The sequence below is a fragment of the Pteropus medius genome, unplaced genomic scaffold, assembly GCF_902729225.1.
Source record: "Pteropus medius unplaced genomic scaffold, Ma_sr-lr_union100, whole genome shotgun sequence".
NCBI lineage: Eukaryota > Metazoa > Chordata > Mammalia > Chiroptera > Pteropodidae > Pteropus > Pteropus medius.
The window spans coordinates 1867056-1893754 of NW_024350399.1; the positions used below are offsets into that span (position 1 = coordinate 1867056).

General features: G+C 51.9%; 1 protein-coding gene across 5 annotated transcripts; it reads right to left on the bottom strand.

Moving 5' to 3' along the window:
* Positions 1 to 26169, bottom strand: VANGL2 (VANGL planar cell polarity protein 2). 5 transcript variants are annotated; one of them, XM_039839957.1, is made up of 10 exons: positions 24678 to 24807; positions 23875 to 23998; positions 19954 to 20121; positions 10830 to 11090; positions 10574 to 10694; positions 8093 to 8700; positions 7186 to 7322; positions 6577 to 6712; positions 3945 to 4176; positions 1 to 3160 (listed from the first exon to the last, which is right to left on the bottom strand). In XM_039839957.1, the coding sequence occupies exons 4-10, from the start codon at positions 10898 to 10900 to the stop codon at positions 2900 to 2902; spliced, it is 1566 nt and encodes a 521-aa protein (XP_039695891.1). In that variant the 5' UTR covers positions 10901 to 11090; positions 19954 to 20121; positions 23875 to 23998; positions 24678 to 24807; the 3' UTR covers positions 1 to 2899. The 5 variants fall into 5 exon arrangements, with proteins under 5 accessions (XP_039695891.1, XP_039695892.1, XP_039695894.1 ...); XM_039839958.1 differs by lacking the exon at positions 23875 to 23998 and having other exon boundaries at positions 24678 to 24812; XM_039839960.1 differs by lacking the exon at positions 19954 to 20121.
* Positions 26170 to 26699: the final 530 nt, after the last annotated feature.

Genomic DNA, 26699 nt, shown 5'->3' on the forward strand with positions numbered 1-26699 from the left:
GGAGAGGCACAAACTCTGAGAAATGGATGTTAACGATGAGAAGGTTCAGGGGTCCCAATGTCCCATCACAGCTACTGTATCAGGGTTTGCAACAGGAATACCGAGGTGGGGATGGGGAAGCAAGAAATTAAGGGCTGATATGGTGGGAGGATGGGAAGAATAATGAGAGACTAGAGGGAAATAAACAAGAATAAACAGAGTACGAAGAGTAGTTTAGAGAAAGGGACCAATGAGGACAGAAGCAGAGTGGCAAGGTAAGTGAAGGACTGAGGCACAGTGTCCTGGTATGAAGGGAAGGAGGACAAGTGTTCCAAATGACAGAAAGGAAGGCCTGGTAAGCATGATGGAGATGCACTAGGATGCCAAGTAGTCATAGAAAAAAAGAGTACTGGAGAGATCCAGCCATAGCATCCCCTATAGTAATACAAGGGGAAGAGAGGTGGCAACAGGAGGACACACCCCCACCAGGGAAGAATGAAAAAATCCAGCGAGTGATGGGACACTGCTCAGAGGGACTGGGTCAGCTGCAGATCCCACAGCAATTCACAGCATGAAGACAACCTCCCATATAGAAGCAAAACACAAACACAGCCACACACTTGACAATTCATCCGGACATTAAAAAAAAATAATAAAAATAATCAAAGAAAACAAAGATACCACAGTTCCGACACAAAGGACCAAAACACTACGATTCTGTCACAGCCCTTAGTGCTTAGAGAAAGAGTTGGGGAGAAAATTTTTTGTTTTAGGAAAAAAGAATGAAAGAATCACAGTGATTAAAAACATGGTAGGTTCTTAAAATAAACACTCCCCTGCCCCTAACCTAGGGCAGCAACTAAGATCCCAATTACTCTCCCTACCCTGGCCCCAACTCGCTTCCTCAAACCACACCACATCCCACTCCTGCTCACAAAGGCAATGACCCCGATTCACCATCCAGGCCCCATTTTCCAGGATAGTGAGGTATTTAGAAATGTGACCCAGAGGGGGCGACTCTAAAACCAGGTCTTTAAAGAGAAGAAAAGATACCTTCCCAAGACTCCCCAGGAGAGGATGTATTTCACTTAGGCCTATCCAAAAAACCCAGAGCTCAGCCCAAGGCAGACCTCTAGGCCTGGTCCAAGGCAGCCCTGCAATCTAGCCCTGTGGGAATGAGGTAAGCACTGGCTGAAGAGCCCTTCTCTAGGAAGTGGTGGGTGGACAGGTGTGCTTTTTCAGAAAGAACAGCAGGAGAAAGGCCAATCACTAGGCCCACCCAGCCCAGGACTGCTGCTACACAGAGAAGAAGCCTCCCTCCTGAGACATCGGTGGAGACCTTACCTCAGGGTGCACTCTGAAAGGAAATAACCAATGAGTTTTCAGAGGAAAGACAGGCCTATAAGGGACATTGTGTTACTCAGATTGCTGACCCAGGGGAACACTCCAGCCCAGCCACGAGAACTGTTGCCATGTGGATCTTGGCTGGAGGTATCTGGATGCTTCCTAGTTCTATTGCCCTTGGCTAAAACTACATGATTTAATGGCTCAGATTTACACTGAATATATGTATTAGAAGGTCGGCGATTTTGCTCAAAATGTGACAGAAATTCTCAAGAATTCGGACTGGGTGCAAAGACTATAGAAGGTAATTGGAGTAAGGGGCTAAGTACCCACACAAAAGGCAGCAATCCTGGTCACTCACCCCAATACAGAGGGAGACCAGAGCCCAGAGAACCAGGCAAAGGGAGGAGTGGAGGGAAACCTGGCCAGCCAAGGAAAAGAGACCCCTGAGGCAAAGAAGTGGGCTTAAGGCAGGGGATAAAGAGGAGCTGCTGGCTCCCCCCACAAAAATGATGAGGCAACCGGTCTCTGGAGCTGTGAGAAGACACAGCAAGACTCGGGGTGGCTGGTGAAGGAAAGAAAAATATTTGCCTAAGACCACCGGGGTTGGCTTGGGGTCTGCAAGCCACTAATTCTATACAGGAGTCTATATGCCACCCTTCACTGGGAGGGGGAACCTGCCCCACCAAGGTGGGAAAGAAGGTGAGGGCAAGTACAGAGGTCAGGGGTCGGTGATGTTTACTGGGTCTCTCCTGCCCTCCCCTCAGAAGATGCCTAGAAAAAAAGCCATTTGAAGAAAGGTCTCAGGAAAGGGTATCACAGAGGGTTTCTGCCCCAGTTTGCTTGTGGTCGCATGTGACCATGACCATACAAGTCAGAAACGGAAGATGGAGATTTCGGGGTAAAGGAGGGATCTTCCTTTGCTCTAAATATGTGTGGATGGGAGAGGGAGGCTCTAACAATTGGAAGCAAATAATCCTGGCAGGGGACCCCTAACTCTGGGGCAGTGTTGGGGGATACGGCATATCCTTGCCCCAAGAACTCAGGGTTTGTTACACATGGGGTGCGTGGCAGGAGAGGCGGATCACCTACCAGCTGGGTCGGGAAGAGCTGCTGCCCCGGAGGAGTTTGGCACCACGGTTCTCTGGAGTCATGTCTGTGACTCCCAGAGACACTTTATTGGGGGCCACTTGAGAGAAGAGCCACAAGAACCTGGGTTCAAGAGTGGAGGCTCAGGAGAGCCCCGTGCACTTTCAGAAAAGACTGTCATCCGGGGAAAGGAGATCGAGAGAGGCACTGAATTTTGCAGGGCCTGGAATGATAAAAAAGTGGGAGTGGGTGGGAGAGGGAACTTCCCAGGTACTATTGACAGCAGGATGATCTCTCCAGGTTCACGTGGGGTGAATAAGGAAGAAGGGAGGATACAGGATGGGGGTAAGTTAATTCAAGTAAAAAAAAGGTGGGGGGCAAGAAGGAGGTGGTCAGCCAAGAATATGGCTGGGCCTGAGTTCCAAGCCCTGAGCCCCTCCCACCGCCCCAGGAGCCCGGCATCACCCACTCCCCTGCTGTTGCACAATCACACTGAGGTCTCAGACTGCAGCCGCATAACAAACTTGTGTGACTTGGGGTCCACAAATTCCTCAGAGAGTTTGAAAAATGGAACCTTCTTGGTGCTCACCACCAGGCTGAAGTCCTGGCGTTTTAAGAGGAAAACGATGCCATCCTTAAGCCCATTGGTCACCGGCTCCTCGCTCACCAGTGTCCACTGTTTGGCCAGCCAGCGTTCTTTGTGGTACTGGATGGTGGGTCCAGCTGCCAGGTACCGCTCCAGGAAGGCCTGAGGAAGGAATAAAGGCCTGGGTGGGAGGCTCTCCCACCCACCATCCTGCATCCTCTAGAGGCACAGCTTCCAAAGACAGCCAAGATGCCTCCAGCTCACTCTGCATATGATGTGAGAATGTGAGAACAGGAAGAGATTATCTGCTTCAGACTCCTGTTTTATAAATAAGAAAGTGGAAGCCCACAGAGGTGATTTGACTCAGCAGGGTCAGCACTAGAACTTGGCTCTTCTGACGCCTTCATTCTCTACTCCTCCCCCCGCATCAGGCAGTGACTCAGGCAAGCCCTCACACTTTCCTCCTTCCTCTCTACCCATCTGGCACAGTTAGGGACAAGCAGGTCTGCAAGAGGTGTCATGATTAAAATGCAACAACGATGACTCAGAGGGAGCAAGTCTAAGATGTGGGCAGTAGAGCTGAGGGGTAGGTAATGGCTCAAAATGGATCGAAAAGAACAAAGAAGACCTGGTGGGGGTAAATGGGTGAAAGTGGGACTTTGGGTCTGGAAATTTCAGAGCCCTTCTAGAGATGAGAAATAAGTCTCACCCATGCTCAAAATGGTCCCAAAGCTCCCTCTTCTCCTCACCACTAAGAACTTCACCCATGCAGAGATGGGGTGGATGGGGTAAGGATGAGAGAAGAGGCTATAGGGAGGTAGAGATGAGTGAGAGAGAGAAATAGAGAGTAAGGAAAGAAGTAAGAGAATATGAGCAAAAGGATGTGGAGAAGAAGGGCGCCAGAACTGGAGAAAGAGGAAGGATGCTGGGAGCTGAGCAGGCCTACCTTGGGCGTCATGTCGTGCGTGATGCAGAACTCCAGGTGCTGCAGGATGCTCTCCATGGTGTGGTAAGGCTGCTGCTTGGTGGTCCGGAGGTACTTCTGCATGGCACGGGCCATGGACGCAAAGATGGCCTGGGCTGCCTCCCGGGGATCCATCACCTCCCTGGGATTCTTCTGCTCCTCCTCCTGTAGCCGCTTAATGTGAGTGAAGGCCTCCTCCACAGCCACCACAAGCCTGGCGGACAGGAGGGGTTCTAAACCAGATGTCTACCTCTCATCTTCCCCCCAGCTCCAGCCATCCAACAGTCTGAACAAGGTCAGGCTTTTATGTTCTCAAGGAAAGAATATGAACCCATGTGCAGCCAAGGCTGGGCTTTGGGGGCTGCGTGTGCTCATGTGCATATGCTGTTGGGGGAAGGGGAGGGCTCTTCAGCTGCAGAGCTCAGTGAGCCCATCCCAGGGACTTAAAGAAAACATCTAGTGTGAAACCCAGAGACAACTAGGAACTAAGTTATGAGAAAGGCCAGCATTGCATCAAACCCTAGGAAAAGCGTTCTTAAATAAGACCCTCAAATCACTCTTCGTCGGGTGAAAAATTAATAAATACAACTACACCAAAATGGCAGATTTCTATTCAACCACGACAGCATGGGCAACATTAACAAACATCTATTGGGGTGGTGGTGATATGCAAAGAATTTGCTACAAATCAAGAAGAAAAAGGCAAAAACACCATAGAAAAAAGGGCAAAGGAGGTGAACAAACAATTCATGAAAGGCCGAACTATGAATTAGTCACTTGCTAGTAATTAGAGAGATGTTTAAAATGTTACTAATATATTACTTATCCATCAAAGTGGAAAAAATTAGGAAGATGATAATCCAAATATCGGTTAGGATGTTGTGAGTATTCCATGAACTACTATGCAGAGATAGGATGCAACAAGCCAGATGTGTAGGTAACATGGGTGACTCTCAGAAACACAGTCATGGAGAAACAGGAAAAATAAGCCAATTTACATGGAAAGCATAGAGATACATATACAAACCAACACCAGTATTCAGAAGTCTTTCGAGTAGCTTAGAATGGGATTCTAGGCTAAGTAAATCTGTGCATCTACGTACACCTACAGTTTCTTTGTTTATTCTTTTGCTTCCCCTAAGTGTCTCAGTGAATAAAGTTCCTTTTGAAATGATCTTTTTGTCTCAGGTGAACCAAAAGAAAGTTTTCTCCTGATGACAACCCAGTAATGGAGAAAGGTCACCTATGGGCCAAGAATGGTGGTGGCCAAGCAAAAGATACAAAGACCTTAGACAGGGCAGAGGTACAGGGAGCAAAGGGGACAGACACCTCGTCTCCTTCGCATGAGGGTCACTCCTGAGACAATTGGAAACGCACTGGAATGTTGCAGAAATGAGGCTGGCGATCTTTGATATACTTCAGGGGACACCAGGCTCATGTAAGAACAGGCTAAGAGCTACCTTCCTCCCTTAATGTCTGGAGATCGTGTCAAAGAGGGGCTTGAGGCCCCCCGCTCTTCCCCAGTGGAAATCCAGACAGACCCAGGTTGGACCTTGCACCAAGAAAGAATTTTTAGGCGTAACTTAAATTCGCATAATAATATAAATGGGAAAAAAGGAGGAGTGAGGACAGCATTTAAAAATTTACCAAGACATGGGCAATAGACTCATTTTTTGCAGGGAAAAATGTACCATTTGCTGAACAAGCCTGTGATAGACAGTACTTGGAAAGAGGTCTCGCCCAGCCTCAGTCCCTGCTGCTGCGAGGGAGGCTCACATCCCTTCTCTGGGTCCCTGGCCTACTGTGGCAGGTAAAATTCAAAGATGCCCCCACCCACCTCTGCCAGATTCCCACCCTCTGGTGATCCGATCTCAGTACATCTTGGAAGTGCCAAAATCAGTTGACCTTAAAATACAAGATTAGGACTTGTTTCCATAGTGTAGCGGTTAGCACATCTGCTTTACATGCAGAAAGTCCTGGGTTCACACCCCAGTGGAGCCATGGTCTATGGCCATGCCACCCTGAACAAGCCCAATGTCTGATCTCGGAAGCTAAGCAGGGTCGGGCCTGGTTAGTACTTGGATGGGAGACCAGGTGCTGTAGGCATAAATAATAATAAGTAATAATAAAAAAATAAAAGAAAATACAAGATTATCATGGTGGGCCTGATCTCATCATAAGAGCTCGTAAAAGCAGTTTCCTCCAGTTGGTGGTAGAAGTCAGAGAGATCTGCTTCTGTTGACCTTGAGGAAAAAGCAAACTGCATGTTGCAAACTGCCTACAGGGCCAGGTGATAGTGAGCCTGGAAGACAACCCAACCTCTGCACGAGACATTAGTGGAGGCCTACTGAACCCTGCCTGACCCATGGGACTGTGAGGTAATAGACCTGTGTTGTTTTGCAGAGCCGAGTTGATGGTGATTTGTTTTGGCAGCAACAGAACACAAATACACACCTCCCACCCTGGTCATCATTGCTCACTCCTCTATTTCCATCAGTTACAGAAGCCCATTGGTCTTCCTCTCCTGAGCCACCTATCCACACCCAACAGCTCCTCCTGGCATACATGTACACACAAGCGCATGTGCACGCACACGCACACCCTCAGGACTTACCTGGCCCTCCGCTTTCGCACCCTCCGCTCATGCTCAGCCTCCTCATAGTAGTACTCGTTGTGGCTGTTGTCCCGCCTCCGGGCAGCTGCTGCAATCACAGCCCGGGACTGGCCCGTGGAGTTGTTGGTGCTGTTTTCTGCACAGGAGCAGGAGAAAGATGGGATGGTCACTTTGGAGCATGGCCTTGCTTCTCGCTCCAAGAAGTCTGGAGACAGACTCTGGACACATCCAAAGGAAGCTATGCCCACCCCTGGCAATACCCCCTGTTCCCAATCATTGTGGCACTGGAGAGCAAAAGCTCTGCACATGTTCCTCGCCAGTGCAGGAGGTTCTGGAGCTTATAGAGCTGAGGACTTAGGACCAGGGCTGATGAGCAGACGGAGAGGAGCCAGACTCGGGGGACACACCATGGCATAAAGCGATAGCATGTAGGATCAGCAGCTAAGACCAGCCACCTGGAGTCAAGGGAAAGGACAGAACAGAAGGGGCTGGGACATGGGCCAGGGAAGGAGAAAGCAAGGGAAGAAGGGTGAGAGAGAAATGGGGAAGAGTTAATTTGGAGTCCTGCTTGGGAAAAGACCAAGAGGGTGGAGGAGCAGGGCCGCTCACCCTCTCCGAGGGAATACACCTTGAAGCCAGACACTTTCTTGGCCAGGACGGACTTGGGCAGGTTGAGAAGGGCAGGGTTGTAGACAGGGAAGTCATGGTAATACTTCTCCAGGATCCACACTGCCACTCGCTGGATGCTGTGGGGGAGACACAGAAGGGGAAGGGAGAAGGGACAGACAAGGCGCGCAGGGGAAGGGATACATCAGGGCAGGTTGGCAGGGCAGGAAAGGACATAGGACAGGAACAAGCTGCCAAGAAGCCTGGCTCAGGGCCTGAGGTCTACTTACCAGGCTCCCAAGCCTTCCCTGGGGCTGAGCCCACTGGTACTTCCCTGTCGTGCTGAAGCCCAGGGAAGAGAGGGCATGAAGCCTGGGTCCCCAGCCAAGGGTAGCTCATCCCTCCAGAATTCCCCCCAGGATTCCCTACAGGACCAGGAAATGCTGCTAATACTGGGAGTATGGCCTAGGAGCTTCCTGACTGCAGGTTTAGGTAGGCTGAAGAGCTCTCTTCATTCTCTTTTGCTAGGGGTCCCTCCTCTGGCCAGCTCATCTCAGTAACCACTCATCCTGTGTTCATAAGAGGCTATGCCTCTAAGAAAGAGCTAGAAAAGTGATACTCAAAAGCCCTTGTTTGTGTCCCACACCTCTCTCCTCTTTGGCCCATCCCGGAGATCCCCATCTCCATCTGTTCATTGGTTCACTTCCACTCCATCTAGCCGCAGGACCCTGTGCATGACCCTCTTATCAAGCAATAAACATTGTTGAAAATATGCTATGTGCAAAGTACTCAACTCCTTTCCACACGGCCCTCTTAGCCCCTCATCCCCCATCCCACCACCACAACGCCCTGCCCTCAGTCACCCCTGCCTCCTCCCCATGCCCATCTGCTGGCTCCCAGGCGCTCATACCTGAGATGGCCCACGTTGTAGAAGCGGCTGGCTCCATCGGTGGAGCGCACAACCTTGAGTGTGAACTGAGGCTGCAGCTGGCGCAGCTCCAGCAGGACCACTGCCAGGTAGTGCACGAAGAGCAGGGCGTCCACCAGCGATACAGCAAACTGCACCACACCCTGGTAGCTGCGCTCCCGCGCGTCCAGGATGCGCACACCATAGAAGAGCCAGTAGGAGATGACAAGCAGGAAGACGAGCACCATGAGCAGGGCACGCAGCACGAAGACACGGGGCAGCGAGGCCTTGGGCCTGCGGAAGAACAGGGCCCAGCTGCCCAGCAGCAGGATGAGCAACTTGAAGGCCACGGAAATGAAGAGACCCTCGCAGGCCGTCCCACAGGGCTCCAGCTCCTCCCGCCAGAGCAGAGGGGGCAGCAGCAGGAAAGCCAGTGGCGTGAGGAAGGAGAGCAGCGCCAGTGTGGCCCCCGCTGCCACCCCCAGGTGACGGGAGCAGTCCAGTGGGACACTGTCCTCCATGTCCTTGGCGATGCGCGTGAGATCATCATGGGAGATGCTGTGCTCTGAGGTGCCTGTTACTACCGTGGTCGTCTCCCCCCAGTTGTCATCCTACAGCAGGAGGAGCCACAGCAATGGGGGGTGGGGACGGTGAACAGGAGAATGGGTGAGGGGATAAAGACAGAGAGGAGAGGGAGAAGAAAGAGAGTCATCAGCCAGTATGAAGCCATTGAGGTACAGACTGAGCTCCACTGTGTCAAAGCCTGGCCTCTGCAGGGATGGGCCATCTGAGACCAGTGCCTCGGGGACCCTCACAGCAATCAGTGTGACAGGAAAGACTACATATGCACAGATGACCCTCAGAGCAGAGAGCACAAGAGAGATGCTGAGGGAGCTGCTCAAGCAGTGACTGGGACCTAAGGTCACACTCACCAGGCAAAGCAGGCAGACCACCTGCAATGGCAAGTTTAGCAAGAAACACCTATTCTCCAGGCATCGAGAGCCACTTGAGGTTTCTGACTAAGGGAGTGAAGATAAGGGGACACCAAAGGGAAAGGAGGGGGTAAGGTGAATGCTTAGTGCAGGATGTGGGCAACACAGTGCAGACTAGGGCCTCTCTGAGTCTATGATCTGCCCAGCTGGCTCTGCTGGGCCATCTGAATGCCCACAGCACAGGGCTTCCTATTCCTGGAAGCAAGGGGATGGACAAGCTAAGGTCTCCAGAAGCCCTTCTAAGTCTGGTTCACTCAAGCTGTTTCTCTGAAAAGGCTAGACACCATCCCATAGGAGAGCCCCAAGATCACCAGGAACCATCAGTATCCATGCTCTTCACTCCGAGACAGCTTGAAGATATGGAGTCACATCCTATGCCTGGGGAACTTAGGTGACAGGACTGAGACATGGAATGGGGAATGTAGGAGACTGCTTGGCAGGGTCCATGATTAGGGGGTTGAAGAAGCTCCTCTCCCAAGGATAAGAGTCTAATCTGAACACAGAAAGTAGATGTGCTGACCACCTTCAGTTCAAGAAACAGGGTCTACCGCTCACCCCAGTGTAACTCCAGACACACTGCCTATCTTCCCAAAGATCAAGGTGTGGGAATTCCTCCCAACAGCAGGTGAGCCTAGCACATCTCAGGGTCACTTCAAGAATTTAGGAGGCAAGGTCTCAGGAAGAAGATGGGATTGGGAACGAGGAAGAAAAAACATTTCCCTCTGTTATTAATCTGTCCCCAAGACCCAGCAATTCCCAATATCAGTCACAGAGAGTTCTTGTGAGGAAAAAGGAGCTGGGAGTCTCCGGCCCCCTACGATGCCCCCAAGGAGAAAGAAGAGGAATAAGACATGGGCAACCTACAGTCATCTCACATCCCGGCTCTGTCCTATGCCTGCCCTATGTTCTGCCTACTGATCCCTCTACCAGGTGGGCACAGGGGGCCACAGAAGTTAGAGCAGGAGCAACCTGTTCATCCTTGTGAGGGAGAACTCTCTTCCTCTCTGTCCCTCCCCCTCATCTCCCAGCCTCACTTGTTCGCAGGTTCCCTTTCACCATCAACTCCTCCCGTACCTCTTTTCCCCACCAAAACTCAGGTGATGCTATTCTACAGGCTGACACCAGAGGGCGCCAGAGTGCCAGCACCTTAAGGCTCAAGGAAACTCAGGGCTGCCCACACCTCCAGTCCCAGAACTGTCCTCCAACTCCCATTCCCAGGGGCCTGACTGACCAGCACTGGCCAGAGGAACTACTAATCCCAACCTCTTTAGAGATGAGGAAGGAAGGAGCGGCTGTTTCCAAAGGGATTTCTACTGAAATTCCCTGAATTCCACTGAAGTGGGGTTCAACCTTAGAATAAGACATGTCTTTTCAAATCTGGCCTCTGTAAGAAGAGATCAGGCTTCCTGACCTTTCCCCTTGCTGGCAGACCTCCGGCTTCCCCAAAGGTCAGTCCGGAAACACCTGACCTATACATCATCCCGACACTCACCCGCTCATCCCCCCGTGTGGACTCATTGTCCAGCAGGGGCTCCCCTGGAGCCTGGATTGTCACTGACTTGTCCCCACGGCTCCCATCTCGGCTCTTAGAGCGGTGTCTGTCCCGGCGGTCCCTGCAGCAGGAGGCCAGGGTAACAGGCACAGGTCAAGGGGAGGACCTGGGTCTTCTCAGCAGCCACCCCCACCACACTGCCCCACGCATACCCACCTCTGAACCACCCCCAACCTCCTTTTGCCACCTGTGTCACCTGTGCTTGCGGGAGCTGCGGGAGTGGCCTGACTTGTAGGAATAGCCTGAGTACTGGGACTCAGTGTCCATGGCGTCTGAACGCCGTCCCTTGTAGCGCTCCAGGGCCACAGGCTGGGGCCTTTGCGGGGGCCCCACAGCCACCTCCTTCAGCACTGGCTTCTTCAGGCCAAGGGGCACCTTCAGGAAATCAACCGTCACCCTGAAGGACTCTATTTTGCTGGACGGGTGGGCTTGTCTCAGAGAAAATCAAGCGACGCTCCTAGGGAGAGGAAGCAGCTGGTTAGCGGTAGCTGAGCTCCTGTGGGAGGTCAGGACAGAGGAAGACCATCCCTAAATAGCAGCCGCCAAAGCTCAGGGGAGCCTGGCCACTGCCTGAGACTATTCCACCCAGGTTCCTGCTTTATCCAAGGGGCCTGGTTCCTCCTGTCCTGTCTCCTGGAAAGCGCCCTCAGACAATGCCAAGGGCTCGGGATAGAGGGAAGATACTAGCGAAGAACACCCAAAGTGACCCAATCCTGGACCCCGGAGGAGAGAACCAGGGCAATGCATTCCTATTCTCAAACAGGCTGAAAGGGCAGGTGCTGGCCAGGCTGCGCCAATGGGAGACCCCAGAGAACAGGAAGCATCTGGCAGCCCTTCTCTTCAAGTCATCTTCTCCACCCGCCAGCTTCTGAGTGTGCCCACAGCGGGGCTGCCTATGACTGTTCCCTTGGCATTATCTCTCCAGCATCTACACATACACCCACAGTTACCCTTCAGGTCAGGTTAGCTGCTGCTGCCCTGGAGGCTGAGTGTGTGTGTGCACATGCGTACTAGGTGGCAGGGTGAAGGATGGCAACAATGGATAATGTGGTGGGGGTGGGGAGAGAAGGCAAGTAGAAACTATTCTTCAAAAACCTAACATCCTGAAATTGGCAAGATGGTGATTTCATCTGGCTATTTGTGGGCTGAGGGGTAGCATCCTTCATCTACATTTTCACGTTCTAACTCTGCAGAGGACAATGACCTCTCCCTCTCTTTCCCAAATCCTGCTCATTCTTCAGAATCGGACCCCAGTCCTTCTTAAAAGCCCAGCCCCCTGCCTACTCTACACCCAATGTTCTATCTTCTCCTCTGACCCCGACGCTACCAATCGTCACCACAGACTGAGCACTTATGTCTGATCTTTACTCACTAAGTCATCAAATCTTTCTTGAGCACCTACTATGAATCAATGTACCCTGGGTACACAGTGGTGAAAGAGACCTGGGTTTACAGTATAGCGGGGCAGGTGCACACTGAGCAAGTAAACAGGTGAGTATAAATGACTTACTGTAGGAGTGGTGGAAGAAGACCAGCAAACTATAGAGACAATTCCAAGGAGTGGGAGCTACCTTAAACCGGGAAGCTCTGGAAATTCTGAGAAAAAGACACCTAAGGTTGAAGGAGAGCAGGAGTTAACCAGGCAGAGTAGAGAGGAAGCCCATGGAGCAGAGAATCACACATGGGAAGGCCAAAGGCAGCGAAGAGCTCGGTGTGTTTAAAGAACCTTAAAAGGCCAGTGGAGCAAGGAAGGGAGAGAGCAGTGGAAGGAGGAGCTGAAGAGACTGCCAGGGGCCAGGTTATTGAAAGATCCATGGGCCTTGGGTTGTATTCTAAGCAAGGGGAAGGCTGAGATGGACTTTAGCTGTGCAGACATGGACTGTTAAAAGGGGACAGTAGAAATCTGGAGATGAGTAAGGAGGCCACTGCAGCCACGCAGGCTTGGATAGGGCAAAGCTGCAGAGGAGATAAGAAATAGTTGTGTTTGAGATAGATGATAGTAGGATCAACAGGCCTTAATGAGGACTGAAGAGGAGCGCAGGGTCCAGACCTCTGGCCTGAGTAAGAGTTTATGGTAGTGCCCTTTTAACGTGGGGGAGACTGTGGAAGAAACAAGTTTAGCAGGGAAGATGATCCACTTCATTTCCAGCTTGCTGAGTTCAGGGCTGTGAGAGGCAGTAGAGTAGGCAGCTGGTGTCAGAGAAACTGGACTCAGAAACGAGTCCCCGCTGGAGATGCAAGGTCATGGGAATAAATGGGATCAGCTAAGGAATTAAGTAAGGGGTCCCTGAGAGCCCCAATGTAAATGTGTCCAGAGGAAAAGGAGCAGAGAAAGGGCTGAGAATGTGGGACCAGGGGAGTGAGCTTTCATGCAGCCAAGGACTCAGAGCTTTCTGAGGTGAGAATAAAATCAGCCAGGTCAAGTGCTGCTGAGAGGTCGATTATGTTAAGAACAAAAATGGGTTTGCTTTGTGTAGCTGTTAACTTTTCCCACAATGAAACTAAACCATCGGCAACTAGCAAATAAGGCCTATGATGATATCTACTACCCTCCTGTGGGCACAGAGTACATAACTGACACCCACCTAGTAAATGAATATGCCTCTGACTCTCAGGGAAATGGTAATGAATGCAGGGAAATGAAATCAATGCTAAGTCCATTCATATATCCTCCTAACAGAGATATCTGGAGGCACTCCATGGTCTGGTGATGCTTGTCATATCCTATATCAAAGCAAGTACGTGATAGAGGCACACCTAGGGGACAGAAATGTAAGACCTTAACCCAATCCCAGACCTTTCTAAAAACCTTTGCCACAGGCAAGGCCATTGTTCAACACCCTGTGTGCAGTTTCCAGCCACCTCCTGAGAACCTGCTCTAGTGGATTAGTCCTCGACACAGCTTAGACATCTCACCTGCATCTCTCTTGCTGTGGTTCAGCCTATTCTTTCTAGTCCTCCTCCTAAAACCTAAATTTCACTAGGAGGTTCAAAGAGAGCAAGTGGGTTACAGAACAAGGAGGGTGGAGACATTAAGGTGAAAAGGAGTGCCATGGATCGGGGTCCGGAGACACCAGACTGTGCATGTCCTCAGGCTCATCTCGAACACTCAGGTCTGCCAGAGCCAATGGTGAAAAGAGCCTGGTATTTTCAATCAAGGATGTGCATTCAAAACCTAGCTCTCCCATTGCGTAGCTGTGTGACCACGGGCAAGTTACTTCTCTGTGCTTTGTAGTCTGGTAGGCTCATCAGGAAAACAGGGAAAATGATATATACTTGATAGGGCTGCTGTGAGGATCCTAGAGGTAAAAGAAGTGCCTTTATAAACTGCTCAGCTAGTAATTAGGTAAGCAATTAACATGCTCTGGCTCCAGGATCACTCATACTCCAACCGCCGGACATGTCATCTGAGAGTTGGTTGGGAAAGAGGTGATATATAAAAATCCTGGTGTTTGTATGACTAACTAAAGAAGACACACACACACACACACACACACACACACACACACACACACACACCCTTGACCAGAAACACCACTTCAAACACACCCAGGTGGGAAGCCATTGTATTTCCCCTACAGATAAATTTCAAACTGGACAAGGGTGCCAGTCTCCTCTCAGTCTTTTGTTCTGAGCTGCTCAGCCTAGAGCCCTACCTTCTTCCCAGCTACTTTTTAGAGACATAAACCCTGTTCCCCTGCTCTGCTTCTCCCAACCCTACCAACCCAACTCAAGGTACCCCAAAAGCACCAAAGCATGTTCCTCCCTCCCTTGCCAAACAGAGGGGCCAAAAATGAACCAAATTTCAGAGATCTTTGCTTTCCGTCCCCTTAAGTACCCCAGGGAACTAATCCAAGCACTGGAGAAGCTGGGAGGAGGGATGGTGAGTGAGCAAAGAAGAGAAGGGCAGAAGTTCCCCTGGTTTAATCAGTCTCAGGAATCAGGGGTTTGGAGGTTCTCCAGGGTGGGAAGCATTCCCAGGGAAGACAGTGGAGGCAGGGATCACTGTATGAGATCAACAAGTGGAAAAGGAGGAAGGCTTGACTTGGTTGGGGGCAGGGAGATTGGGGGTGGGTGGCAGGCTATAAAAGAGTGTCTCATTGCCTTTCACCTTGCCCCCTCCCCAAACACACAAACACACTCCGTCCCCTGCTCAAACCAATCATGGATTATCTGGGGTTAAAAGGAGGCCAGAGTGGAGAGAGGAAGGGAAGAGAGAGTCCCTCACAAAAAGGAGACCCTTCTCCCTTCCAAAGGCCTTTCAGAAATAAAATTAATGGAATGTGTCTCAGTATCATCCCAAGGGGAATGGGGAAGAGTAGAGTGTGGGGGCTTTTTGTCACTCTCCCATTGATCACCATGGCAACCAAAGCCCCCTGTTGCCTAGGTGATGGCAGCCAGGTCCTGGAACCCATACCCGACATCCAAAGCAAGGGAAGTTATGGAGGTGGGGGGTTAGGGACAGAGGGAGAAAGAATGGGGTTTCTCTTCTGGCAGCCCCAGCTTTTGTCTGAGCTCTGGGATCGGGTTTCTTCAGAAAACAATCGGAGCCCTCTGAAAAAAAAAACGCTCAGAACCTGGCAACTGGCAGGAGCAAGGCCCTGCAGGGAGGGTAGCGGGAGGTTGGTGTTGGCCAAAATGGTAACCAAGACTAGACCCTTCTCCATTGCCCCACTCAGAAGAGCAGCTCAATTGGACAATGGCTTGGACACAGACGAGGGCACCCCTATGTAGGGCACGTGCTGAGGACAGATGACCAGGGGCCAGGCATCTGTGGTCACCACCTCCTTCTTCCACTGCTCTCTGAGGCCATCCCACTGCCCAGTCCCAGCTCCTTCAGGCCTGAGGTAGGGAAAGGAGGCAGGGCAGAGATGAAGATGGGCTGGGGAAGGCACTGTGGGAGCCAGAGAAGAGGAGGTAGGGAAAGGAAGGGAGGGGACAGGGCACAATCGAGCACCTATAAAGAATGCCGACTGTTCCTCATCTACACAGTGGGCAGGGCTGCAGTGTAGCAGAGAAGGGTGGGTTGATTTTTAAATGGTCTTCCAGCCAGAGGGGGAAAGAGGACAGGAAAGAGGATGAGAAGCCAAAAATGTTCCTCTGACACGACAGATCTCTGATAGGTCCAGGACGAGGTAAGGGTGATCCCGCCTTGACGCAAGGGGATAACCGTGACCACGTCTCCAGATCCCTCCTACAGAGGATTCTAGGGACCCTTGTCCATTAAAGGTTTCTGATTCCTACACAAGAGCCTGGATCTTTGCATGTACCCTGCACTCCCTTCCACACTGCAACCTGCAGGTTGTGTGGCCATGTGGGTGCCCCCAGCCCCAGGGCTCCCTAAGCTCCCCTACCACAACCACAATGTCCAAGAATATCAATGCGAGTTCCACCCAAAGTGGTGGATGCCCATCCTGCAAGGTGGCACTAGGAGCCCCAGTGTCCCAGGGCTAGATGTCTGTCCAAAGAGATAGCACCTTGCCAGGTCATCAGACCAATGTAAGGCACAACAGAGATTCAAAGTCACACCCGTCGCTTTCAGACCTTGGCTTTTCCTCCTTGCCAAGCTTCTCACTGAGTCTCATCACTGTGCTCAATCCAAGCCGCCCTGTCAGGCAATGGTGGGGGAGGGAGGTGTCTGGTGTGCAGCGAAAATGCAACCCCTAACATGGCTCTCATGGAAGACAAGAAGGTGCCGGAACCTTTGACTGTGCCCATGTCCTCCCCTAGCCTCCCCCTCCCTTTGATCACGTCTCTCAGGAGAAGACAGTGGACTGATCCACCCAGTTCTCAGCAGGTTTCAGCACTAACCTGGAAGAGGCCTTTGAGATGCAACCCCGAGTTTTACAGAGAAAAAGGTCAGGCCCAGAGAAAGAAGGTGGCCAGCCCATGGTCATGACAATGGAAGCAACCCTCTTCTGGCCTCCAATGTTAGAAAGACGTCACAAAAATTGACTTTGAGGTGAGCTCCTCTCAGACTAAGACCCAGTTCCTCCACGAGACTCCTTTTTGGAACAGCCAAGACTATAAGGCCAGGACAGGGGGAAACTCACTGACTCCTGCCCTCTTTTCACCAGTGACAAAGGGACAGAGACTAGACAAGTCAAAGCCGAGACCAAAGAGTCCTTTCCCCTCCAAGGGGCAGTCTCTGTCCCCACCATCCACGGCTCCCAGCTGAGAGGGTCCTGATGTTCCTCATTCATTTCCATCCAGCCTCAGGTCATGAACAAGCCACCCATCCCACAAGGCCCGTGCTGGGTTTTCTCTACCACAAAAAGTACTAAGGCACAGAGTGGGCCAGGACCAGCCCCAGGCTCTGGATCCTCATTCTTGTACCCTAAAAAAGGCCCCCATGTCCTTGGGTGACAGTGCTGTCCAGGAGGCCATAGAGAACAGCTGGATCTCAGTGGGCTGAGGGGGAGGAAAGAGCCGGACCGAGGAGCCAGGATCTGGCACCAAGTGCCCCACCCCGATCCTGCTCAGCAGGCACTCTCCTGGACAGCCCCAGACATGAGCTCACCATCCTTAGAGCCCAGGGGCAAGGGGCAGAAACCTTCTCCTCACAGGGCTGACGCAAGGGAGGGGCTGTGCTTGGGTCACCTAGGCATCTTTGCTTCCAGAGCAGCTGCTCATCACCAAACCCCACTGCAAAGAGCAGGGGAGGGCCCACAGACTGGGCTCTTGGCCAAGATACCTGAGCATGCTTTCTAACTAAAAAGGAGCCAGGGAAGCCAAAGTCAGGCCCTCTCTAACCTACTTCCTTACTATTTCTCCTTCTAAGGCAGGGGTGAGGCTGGGGACCCTCCAAATCCACGGACACACTTGAACATAGACACACATGTACACCCACACAGCTATTCTCCCTCTGAAACCTGGAATGGCTCCTGCCTGCCCCACCCAGCTCCACCCACCCTGGCTGGGCAGGTTCTGTAGAGACCTGCTCTGCTTTCTCTGGCACCCCCATCCCTACCCCATCTTTCTAAAGTCCCTGCCCCCCAGCACACCAAACACAAGAGCACACATGTGCATGCACACTCACACACACCCCCTAGCACTCCATTCCCTAGCCTCCCCCAGACCCATTACCAGTCAGTCTGAAAAGGAACATGACAGGGGAGGAGTGTGCAGTAGGAAGGGTGAGTAATCCCTTTGGCATATGTCCCAGGTGAAGGCTAAGCTGGTAAGAAGGTAACCAGGGTTTCTAGATGCCTGGATGCTCTAATTTTCACCAATGAGCAGGCCCCACAATTTCCACCCACCGGGCTCTGAGCTGCCTCCTCCCTCAGCTGGAGCAAAAGACTGGCCCCTACCTGCCCCCAGGTAAGCTGTGGAAGAGCCAAGAAGGCACCTCCAAGTTGTCCGCAGTGACAGGAGAAGGTGGACAATGGAAGGTGAGCAAGCTGGGATGGCCCACAGGCCAACCTCCCGTGCACCACCACCTAACAGAAAAAAAAAAAAACACCTCCCTCTCTCCAGAGCCTACAGTCACAGGTAGGCCCCAACTGTCCCTGACCCCAAGGGGGACCTTCAAAGCAGCTCACACAGCTCCTGTCTCTAAGTAGGAGGTGGAAAGCAGCTGCTGGGGAGAGGGAGTCAGCCACCCTTAGGCTTGCATGTGGATGGGGACAGCTGTGATGTGAATCCACTGGCAATAAAGATTGGTTTGTATGGGAAAGGTGGGAAGGTGGGTCTAAGAGTGTGAAACGCAGTGTGACTGCAGGTACAAGTGGCAAGTCTAGGTCTCCCCAATCAGAAAACTTCACACCTTAGCCAGTTCTTATGTAGGAAAAGAGGCCAGCTGAAAGGCCCAAGTACCAACTAGCCTCCACCACCTTAACAAATCTACTCCTTCTGAGAAATCCAACCTCCCCCACCCCTTATATCTGCCATCTACCTTCCTGGATAAAGCCAGTGATAGGAAAAAAAAAAAAAACCACAAGTGTCTCTGCTCACACTCCATGGTTTTTGAAGTTACTGTATTCACCTCAGGCTCAGCACCTGTTCCTGTCCAATCCCCACTTACCCTAGAAAGCCAGAGTCCCTCTCCCCAGACTCAAGCGTAAACACATCATCTCCCTTCTGGCCAGGGGAACCAGGAGCTCTCTGATGAAAGCAAGAGTCTGAGGATATTGTTAGGGTGTTGCTAGTAAACCATATAAACAATGAGGGCCAGGCCCCATCTGATCACAAGCACAAACAACCCCATGGGCTATCATGGTGGGAGCCCATGTGTGAAGTGGCCCAGCAGAGAGGAAGGGGCCAGCCCCAGGAGAGGTTCTGCCATGGCCACAGCCTTGCCCCAGGCTTGTGACAACTGGTGCTCCTCTTAGGAGACACTGTTCCTCCAGGAGACTCCATGTCACCCCTTCCCTTAGGGGTAGACTTCTCAAGTCTGCTTTTCAGGAGACAGGAGAATTATTCAAGTTCAAGATTAAAGGTAGTAATGAACAAAATCAGACCTAATTATAATGAGAATAGGCAAAGGCGGAAAGAGCACTTTGGGAAACAGAAGAGCATGAAGTTAGAGCTAGCACAGCCTCCAAGGAGCTATGCAATCTCTAAACTTGAGTTTTCGTATCTATAAAATGGGGATAATAGTGCCTACTTCAGAAGGTTAAGAGTTTTCAACAAAATAATGTATACAGAATATCACAATCAGGCACATAACAGATGCTCAATAAAATGTTAGTTTCCCTCCTCTTTGTCCTTTAGAAGTACACAGCCAATTCATGTTCCCTTAGCCTCATTGTGGGAAATAAGACCCCACCCAGAATAAGAGGAATCTCCTCTGGCTACAGTGTTGGCCCCCACCCGACATGAGTGCCCCTCTCTAAGTAAGACCACACCCTGCAATGCCTAACAGAGCAGCCAAAACCCCTCTTGCTCTCTCGACCTCTTTCCTCAGGGGCTCCGGGACCCCGAAACTCTCTCTTTCCTTCCTTCCTTGTACTTACAGTGAGGCAGGGCCTGGGCTCCAATCATCTCCCGCTGTTCTGTAGGCACTAAGCCCAGCTGTGTGTGTAGTGGCAGGGAAGGGGCCCCCAAGCTTCCCACTCCACCTTGGCCCCCAGCTTCTTCCCACTCACCCCTCTCACTGCCCCTCCCTGATTGGCAGGATATCCTCAGCTCTGCTGATTCCAAGCCCGCTTCTCCAAACCCATTCCCAGCTGTCATGTCTGTAATTACTAACCTTGCCAGGGGCATTGGACAAGCACAGCAGCACCTCATTTCCAAAGGGTATCCCCACACCCCACCCCATGCCTCCTACTCTGTACTACTCAGAGTGAAGGGAAGAGATGGAAAGATTCTCCATGACCCACCTCATTTCTCTCCACATCACAAAAAGGTGACAGAGGGCTGCTCAAATCAGGTCACCAAGAGACAAGGTAAAGAAGAGAAGGGCTGCTGAGGGGCAGGGATGAGTAGGATGTACTCCCAGGCCTCTCCACCTCTGCTACCAAAACCTCGCCATGAACAATGTTACCCACCTGGAAAGGGTAAGTGGAGAAATTTTAGTTCAAGTGAGAGAGAGGGGAAATTGACACCCTGTAAAACAGGAAAACAGGAACCCACGAGGATGAGGGTAGATGCATCCAGGAGGGAGCTGCCCAAGAAAGAGGAGAATATGTCAAGTTTCAAAGTCCCGTCTGACACAGATCCTGAGAAGAAGCAGTAATATCCCACAGCCTCTCCTCTCCCTAGTACCTCCATCCCCACCGACCACATAGGACTTGGTTTTATAAGCAAGGAAACTGAGGCCAAGTCCCCACTGCATACTTCAGAGTCCAATAATATCAAGCTGCACGTAGTTCACCGACACCCCTGACTCTTCTTGCCCTCTCAGCCTCTCCCTGCAGTGCCCTCCTCGGTCCCCTCACTGCCTGCCTAACTCACATGTTAAATCCTGCTAAGGGCAATCCACACCATGGAATATGACTCAGCCATGAAAAGGAATGAAGTCCAATACGTGCTACAACATGGATTGACCTTGAAGATTACTCTAAGTAAGGGAAGCTAGATGCAAAAGGTCACACATTGTATAATTCCATTTATATGAAATATCCAGAATAGGTAAGTCCATAGAGACAAAATGCAGATTGGTGGTGGGGATTGGAGAGGAACCGCTTAATGGGCACTGGTTTTCTTTTGGGATGGTAAAAATGTTTTTAGATAGAGGCCATAGTTGCACGACATTGAGAATGTACTAAGTGCCATTGTTCATCCTAAAATGGTTAATTTTATGTTATGTGAATTTCGTCTTAATTAAAAAAAAAAAATACATCCACTTAAGGACACATCTCCAGGTACCTTCCCTGATACCCACCTCAGGGCCAGTACTCTTACTCTATGTTCTGCTGGGCCCAGAACACACCTCCACATAGCACTCACTAGGCTAAATGACTCCACGTGTTTTGCACATCTCCCCATGAAAGCCTGTCTCATTCGCCCCTCTATCCTCTGTGCTTCACACGACACCTGGCAGATAGGCGGCGCCCAACATGGACTGCCAGAAGAAGAGCATAACCAAAGCCTAGCTCTCCTCCGCAGCCCAGAACTCTCTCCGTAGCAATCTTCAGTCAGAATCCGAACCACACCAGCTACCATTTACTGCTGAGTGCTTCCCGTGTGCCAGGTACTATGTGAAGTACTCTCTACATATTACTTCATTTAATACTCATAAACCTAAGAGGCAGGACCTATTTTTAACTCCGTTATACAGGTGAGGCTTCGAAAAGTTATCTATTTTTCTCTGAGGTCACAACTAGGAAGTGGCAAAACCAGAATTTAAGAGTAAGCTGAGGGGTGGTTTCATAGTGTAGTGGTTAGCACGTCTGCTTTACACACAGAAGGTCCTGGGTCTGTGCCCCAGGTGGAGCCAAAGACCATACCCCAGGTGCGCCAGGCCCTGGGTGCAGGCAGCACCAGCACGTGGGAGGAGACACTCTGCCTTAAGAGATCCAGTTCTTAAGGAGAAACTGCAACAGCCATTGGTCAGGGGTGGAAGGGCCAAGGGGGGGAATTAAAGAGAGTGGGGGAAAGTAAGCTGAAACCCAGGGAAGGAGGCCACTGTGGGGAACCTAGGATTCCTTGAGGAAGGCCCCACCTGGGGTTGGAGGATAGCATCTTAAGACATCTAAGAGGCTGAGGAATGGAGGAAAGGGGTTCTTAAACTCCAAAGTCACACCACTATACTCTTAAGCACTAATTCTAACCATGTCAGACTCTTTCTTTTGGCCTCACAGTGTGTGGAGCTGGTGGAGGAATGAGCCACAGAGACACCTGGAGTCCCTAAAACTCAAGAGACTATCGATAAAGGGAGTCCCAGAGCTCTTCCCCCAAAGTTCTGTTAGCCAAGTTCACGGCCCCCCTAACGGGAAAGACCTCTTGGAAACCAGATGAGCAGATAAAAGTCTGCCCTCCTCTAGGCCCAGAGAAGGGGGCCCTTCCTCAGACCTCAAAGGAGCAGGAGCAGATAGGAACACACCAGAGAGGCCTGCCCCAGAAGAATTGGAGGAAATAGAAGCAGAAGCAAGACTATGGGGAAGGAGGGGCCAATGTGACCACTGGGTCCAGTCTGGAAGTAGTTGCAGAGATGGCACTTCCTATTGTCTGGTCACAATTCCTCCTCCTTGGAAGAGCGCCCCACCAGTATAGCACAGCATATATGCAGTGAGACTGCACAGGGAGAACAAGGAGCCCAAAGGCTAAATGCAAGAGCATGCTCGCCACAGGAGACCTACCCACCAGACAGGTCTCAGTTTGAGAGAATCGTACTTTTTTAAAAAATTCAGTCTTCTCCTACTCTGCCCCTATTCCCAGTGCCAACATTTTCTAACCCCCACCACTCTTATCCCAAGGGTCTTAGGAAAGTGGGGAGCCTGAGGACTAAAAAGGGAACATTCCAATCACAAGTGCCCATTAGGGACTCTAACATTCCAATCCAATCCAATCCCACAGAGACCCTAATGGGCAATCACAACCTCAGCTCCTAAAACTGGATGCCTCAACCTGACCTCTGGCAGCAAGAGGAAAATGGCTGAGAGAGTGAGATGAGCAAACAAGGTGTGCACCTGAAAGGCTAGCCCCTTCCCTTCACTCCAAAACAGAAAGATGAGGGAAGAGGTAAAGGGGATGGCTGCTGCTTCTCTGAGAAGACTGCCAATTCCTGAGCAATGTGACTTCCTACCTTGCTATCATAATGACGGGACATGGGTGCCTGCCCCTTCCCCAACTCGGGCATCTGCCCCTCTTGCAAGCTCAGCCCCTATTCTTCACCCTGAGATGGGGCCCCAGACCACAGCCCCATCCAGTCTCTCTTCTTGCCAGTGAAAAGGGAAACTATGCAACAAACCACACAGACACACTTCCAGAAACTCCTGAAGAACACCTCCCACTCCACTCCACGCCCCCCCAGCTCCCGCTGGCTTCTCCAGAGCTCCCATGCCACCTTTTCAACCTCATGGAGAAGAACTCAAGTTGTTCTGCACCAGGTCTCCTCCCTCCAGCAAGCATACTCCTTCCTCTTGCCTCCATCCATTCAATACCCCAAGACTCCTCGGGAACTGTTAGATCCTGGAGGCAGGGCAGTTAGTGGGCCTGGAAGCAGAAACTCCAAAACAGCTTTCCAAGTGAACTGTGACCAGAGGGGGCAGAATTGAGTCTGGAAAGCCAAGAATGTAGCCTCTCCAAGCATTAGAATCCAACCTATGTTTGGGGCGCAGGGGTCCCTCTTATTCTTCCCCTTGACTCCTCCAATCCTCATTTCACTAAGACTACAACCAGAATCCCTATTCCTCATACCACACATCCTTTTCCAGAAAAACCCACTTCCCAAAACAGGCCCCTCATAAGATGTCCCACTCACTCTCACCCACAGGTCTCAGAAACTTAAGGCAGTACCCTCAAACCAAGTCAGGGACATCCAGAAAGCCTTAGAATCCTCCAGACAGCCTTCCTTTTGTGCTTTCTGCCAGGAAAATCTGCCTGCAGGGGCAAGAGGTAGTACCCCCAACACACTCAAAAACGTACACCACCTAAGGCAGGCACACACACACTGGTACTTATTCATCTGCAAAGGTTACACCCAAGAGAACACATTCATTCACACGGCTTCCCAGGACACAGGTGCACACATACATCCGGGGTATGCCCCATTCTGCTCTTATACCACCAATCTTCCCCGGTACCTATACACCGCTTTCCCATAAACCCTTCCCGGTTTCACACACATAGACACATACCTTCCCCAGAGTGTACGCATAAATTCACATCCAAACACACAGCAGATTCATGGTCAGCAGCTCCCTGGGTGCACACACACTCAGGCACAGAAAAACATCTACACCTCCAAACCCAGGGGCCCACCTGCAGGACACACAAAAACAAAGAATCATGCACATTGGTCTTCCATCAATCCTTTAAAACTCACTAGTGCAGAGCCCAAGATCCCTCATATGAGTAAACAGGAGTGAGCAAAGGGATGCCGGCTCCTGATCCCTGGGCCATACCCAGTGCCCGGGTGCCCAGGCTGCTAGTCCCATTCTCGAGCTGCAAACACACAGCCTCTTACTCGCCTGCGCCGGCTCTCCAGACCTGACATTACACCCTGAACCATACCTGTCCCGTCCCTCCCTATACTCCTGTGGTGTTGATGCACCCTAAGCACCCTCGCTTCCAATATCTCCAGACCCCAATCCTTCCACTGTCTCTCCCCCCACCTCCAATACACACACCCAGTCTCCGGCTTTAACCGGCTCCCCCGGGATCATTAAGGGCCCAGGAAAGTCCCGGGCTCTCCAGGCCCGGCTCCGCCCCACCATGCACCCCTTCCCCTCCCCAAAACTGGGGAGGGTTCCTCTGTGCAGTGGTGGAGGAGGCCGGAAGGGGGTTGCCCTGCGCCTCCCTTCCCCCATGAGCCACCCTGCCCAATCAAGGGTCGGGCACCCCCTGGTTCCTTGCACGATTGTCCTTTTCTGTTTCTTTTTCTTTTTCTTTTTTTTTTTTTCCGCAAACTTCACCCGCGTCTCCGCGGCCCGGCACTCACCCGCCGCTGCGACCTGCCCGTGGGCTCAGCGGGCGCCGCGCTCGGCCCGGCGCCTTTGTATCCGCAGCGCCCCGGGTCGCTCCGAACTCCGTGCTCCCGGCTCGGCAGTGGGGACCGCGGGGATGTGGAGGGGGCTCCGGAGCCTAGTCCGTCCCCTCTGCGTCCCAGACCGCTGCCTCTGCCCCCTCAAGGCCCCGGGACAGGGGGCCGGGGGCAATGGGGGGCGCTCAGGCTCCCATGGCGGGACCAGGGATCTAGGAATCAGGGATCGGGAATCAGACCTGGAGCCGGCGGCGGAGGGGGAGGGGAGGAGGCGCGAGGGGGGGCTGCAGGGGGCGGGGAACCAGTTCACAGTGCCGCCTCCCGGCTGTTCCCGTGGTCAACGCCCTCCCGCCGCTGCATCCATTGTTTGCGGCCCAGCTCTTCCCGGAGTCACCGCTTCCCCCAACCTCCGCCTCCATATACCCTGCGGCCCTCGGCGATCCTCGGACTCGGCGGCGGTGCTGCGACTCCGGCCCCAAACGTAAACCTAGGGGTACCTCGACTCCTGGCCTTGGCCCAGCCTACAGGCTGCTTTCCTCGGCCTCCCTTCCCCTGTCGGAGACGGAGCCCCCAACCCCCCGGGGATGGCCGAGTTCAGTACTTGAGGGCCACAAACCCGGCTACACAAAGTCCAATGGAATCTGGGACGTGGAAAGATTGATTTCCCACTCCCCACCCCCAAGGCTGCGAGAAGGGAGAATCATCCCTGATTTTAATTAGTAGCGAGAGGCGCGTCCCCCTTCCCATGCTTACGGGGTTTTCCCTGACACCGACACCACCATATCCGCCCCCCCCCCCGCTTCCAGAAATAATTTAATTACTCGGTGTTTTAGCTGCGAGCAGCGGCCGCCCAGTCAGTCTGGGACGCTCCTTCATTAACACTTTTTCCTCCCCTCTGGTTTGAGCGTTGGGATTAATTACAAAGGGAACCCTGTCCTAGGGTTGCAGGGAGGGCGGGGGCACCACTAGGGCGCCGGGAGTTCGGATGGCGGAGAGGGGCCCTTCTGCTAGGAAACCTCCGAGAGTATAAATGATTTGACCTGGTCAGTCTTTAACCCCGAGCAGGCTGGGCTCTCGACTCCAGGGATTTCAGATACCTTAGAGTTGAAGGTACTACACAGGGATAACAGGGTACCTAAAAATATCCGCCATAATTGGGACATTTCTGCCTTTGAACACTCCCAAGAAACCTGTTGGGGTTCATGAAGTGGGGCAATACACGGAAGCCACCAAGAGTGACCCCCACCATAAAAGTCTAGGCTGTGGGAAGTCCATGTTTCTCTTGGAGGGAGTGAAAGCAAAAGGATGATTATATTATCATTAGTATTGTCCTGCAACCCCGCACTTACCTAGAATAGTAATACTTCAAAAGCCCCTCCACATACTTCTCCCTGGGCAGGGCAAAACCCTCAACACCTCAGCAGCCTCCAGTTCCCAATCCTGATATCTTCTCTCTCATACCTGTGATTAAGAAGTCCCAAGGAAGGAAAAGCCCAGCTTCTGTTGCTCACTCCTTGGGGAATTTTGCTCCTCCCTGATGATTTTTTTTTTCTGAGACCTAATCTTATCCCTTGTGGTGGCTCATTCTAACCTGACCAAAGATGAGGACAGAGCCATCTTCATCTGCAGCATGACCATTTGAAGATGGAGAACGTTTAGAAATACTTCCCTACTCATGTCTGCACCCTTGCCTCTCCTCATCCTCCTTTCCCACATCCTGGGTCAGCAAGGGGCTGAGCACCATGACTACATGGAATATAGAGAATTTTCATTTCAGGTACCCAAGTTCCTACATGCATCCAGGCTTGTTCAGTTGCTGCCTATCGTATGCCAGGAACTGGGCTGCGCTGTTCCGGCAGTGACCACAACCAAGTATATGAGGGACAAAGATCAAAAGAGCTGAGGAAGGGTAAAGGGAGATAGGGAGGCCTTAGAGTGCTCCCAGCCCTGCCCAGAGCACACCCCTAGTGCTGGGCAGCA

What these genes read in the sequence shown, in the direction of transcription:
- VANGL2 (XM_039839961.1), bottom strand. Translation starts at nt 10,900, where the DNA reads ATGGACACTGAGTCCCAGTACTCAGGCTATTCCTACAAGTCAGGCCAC. An exon ending in CGCAGCTCCCGCAAGCACAG is followed by an intron (nt 10,695 to 10,829) that starts GTGACACAGGTG and finishes CTCCTGCTGCAG; the next exon opens with GGACCGCCGGGACAGACACC. An exon ending in GGTGTATTCCCTCGGAGAGG is followed by an intron (nt 6,713 to 7,185) that starts GTGAGCGGCCCT and finishes GCTCCTGTGCAG; the next exon opens with AAAACAGCACCAACAACTCC.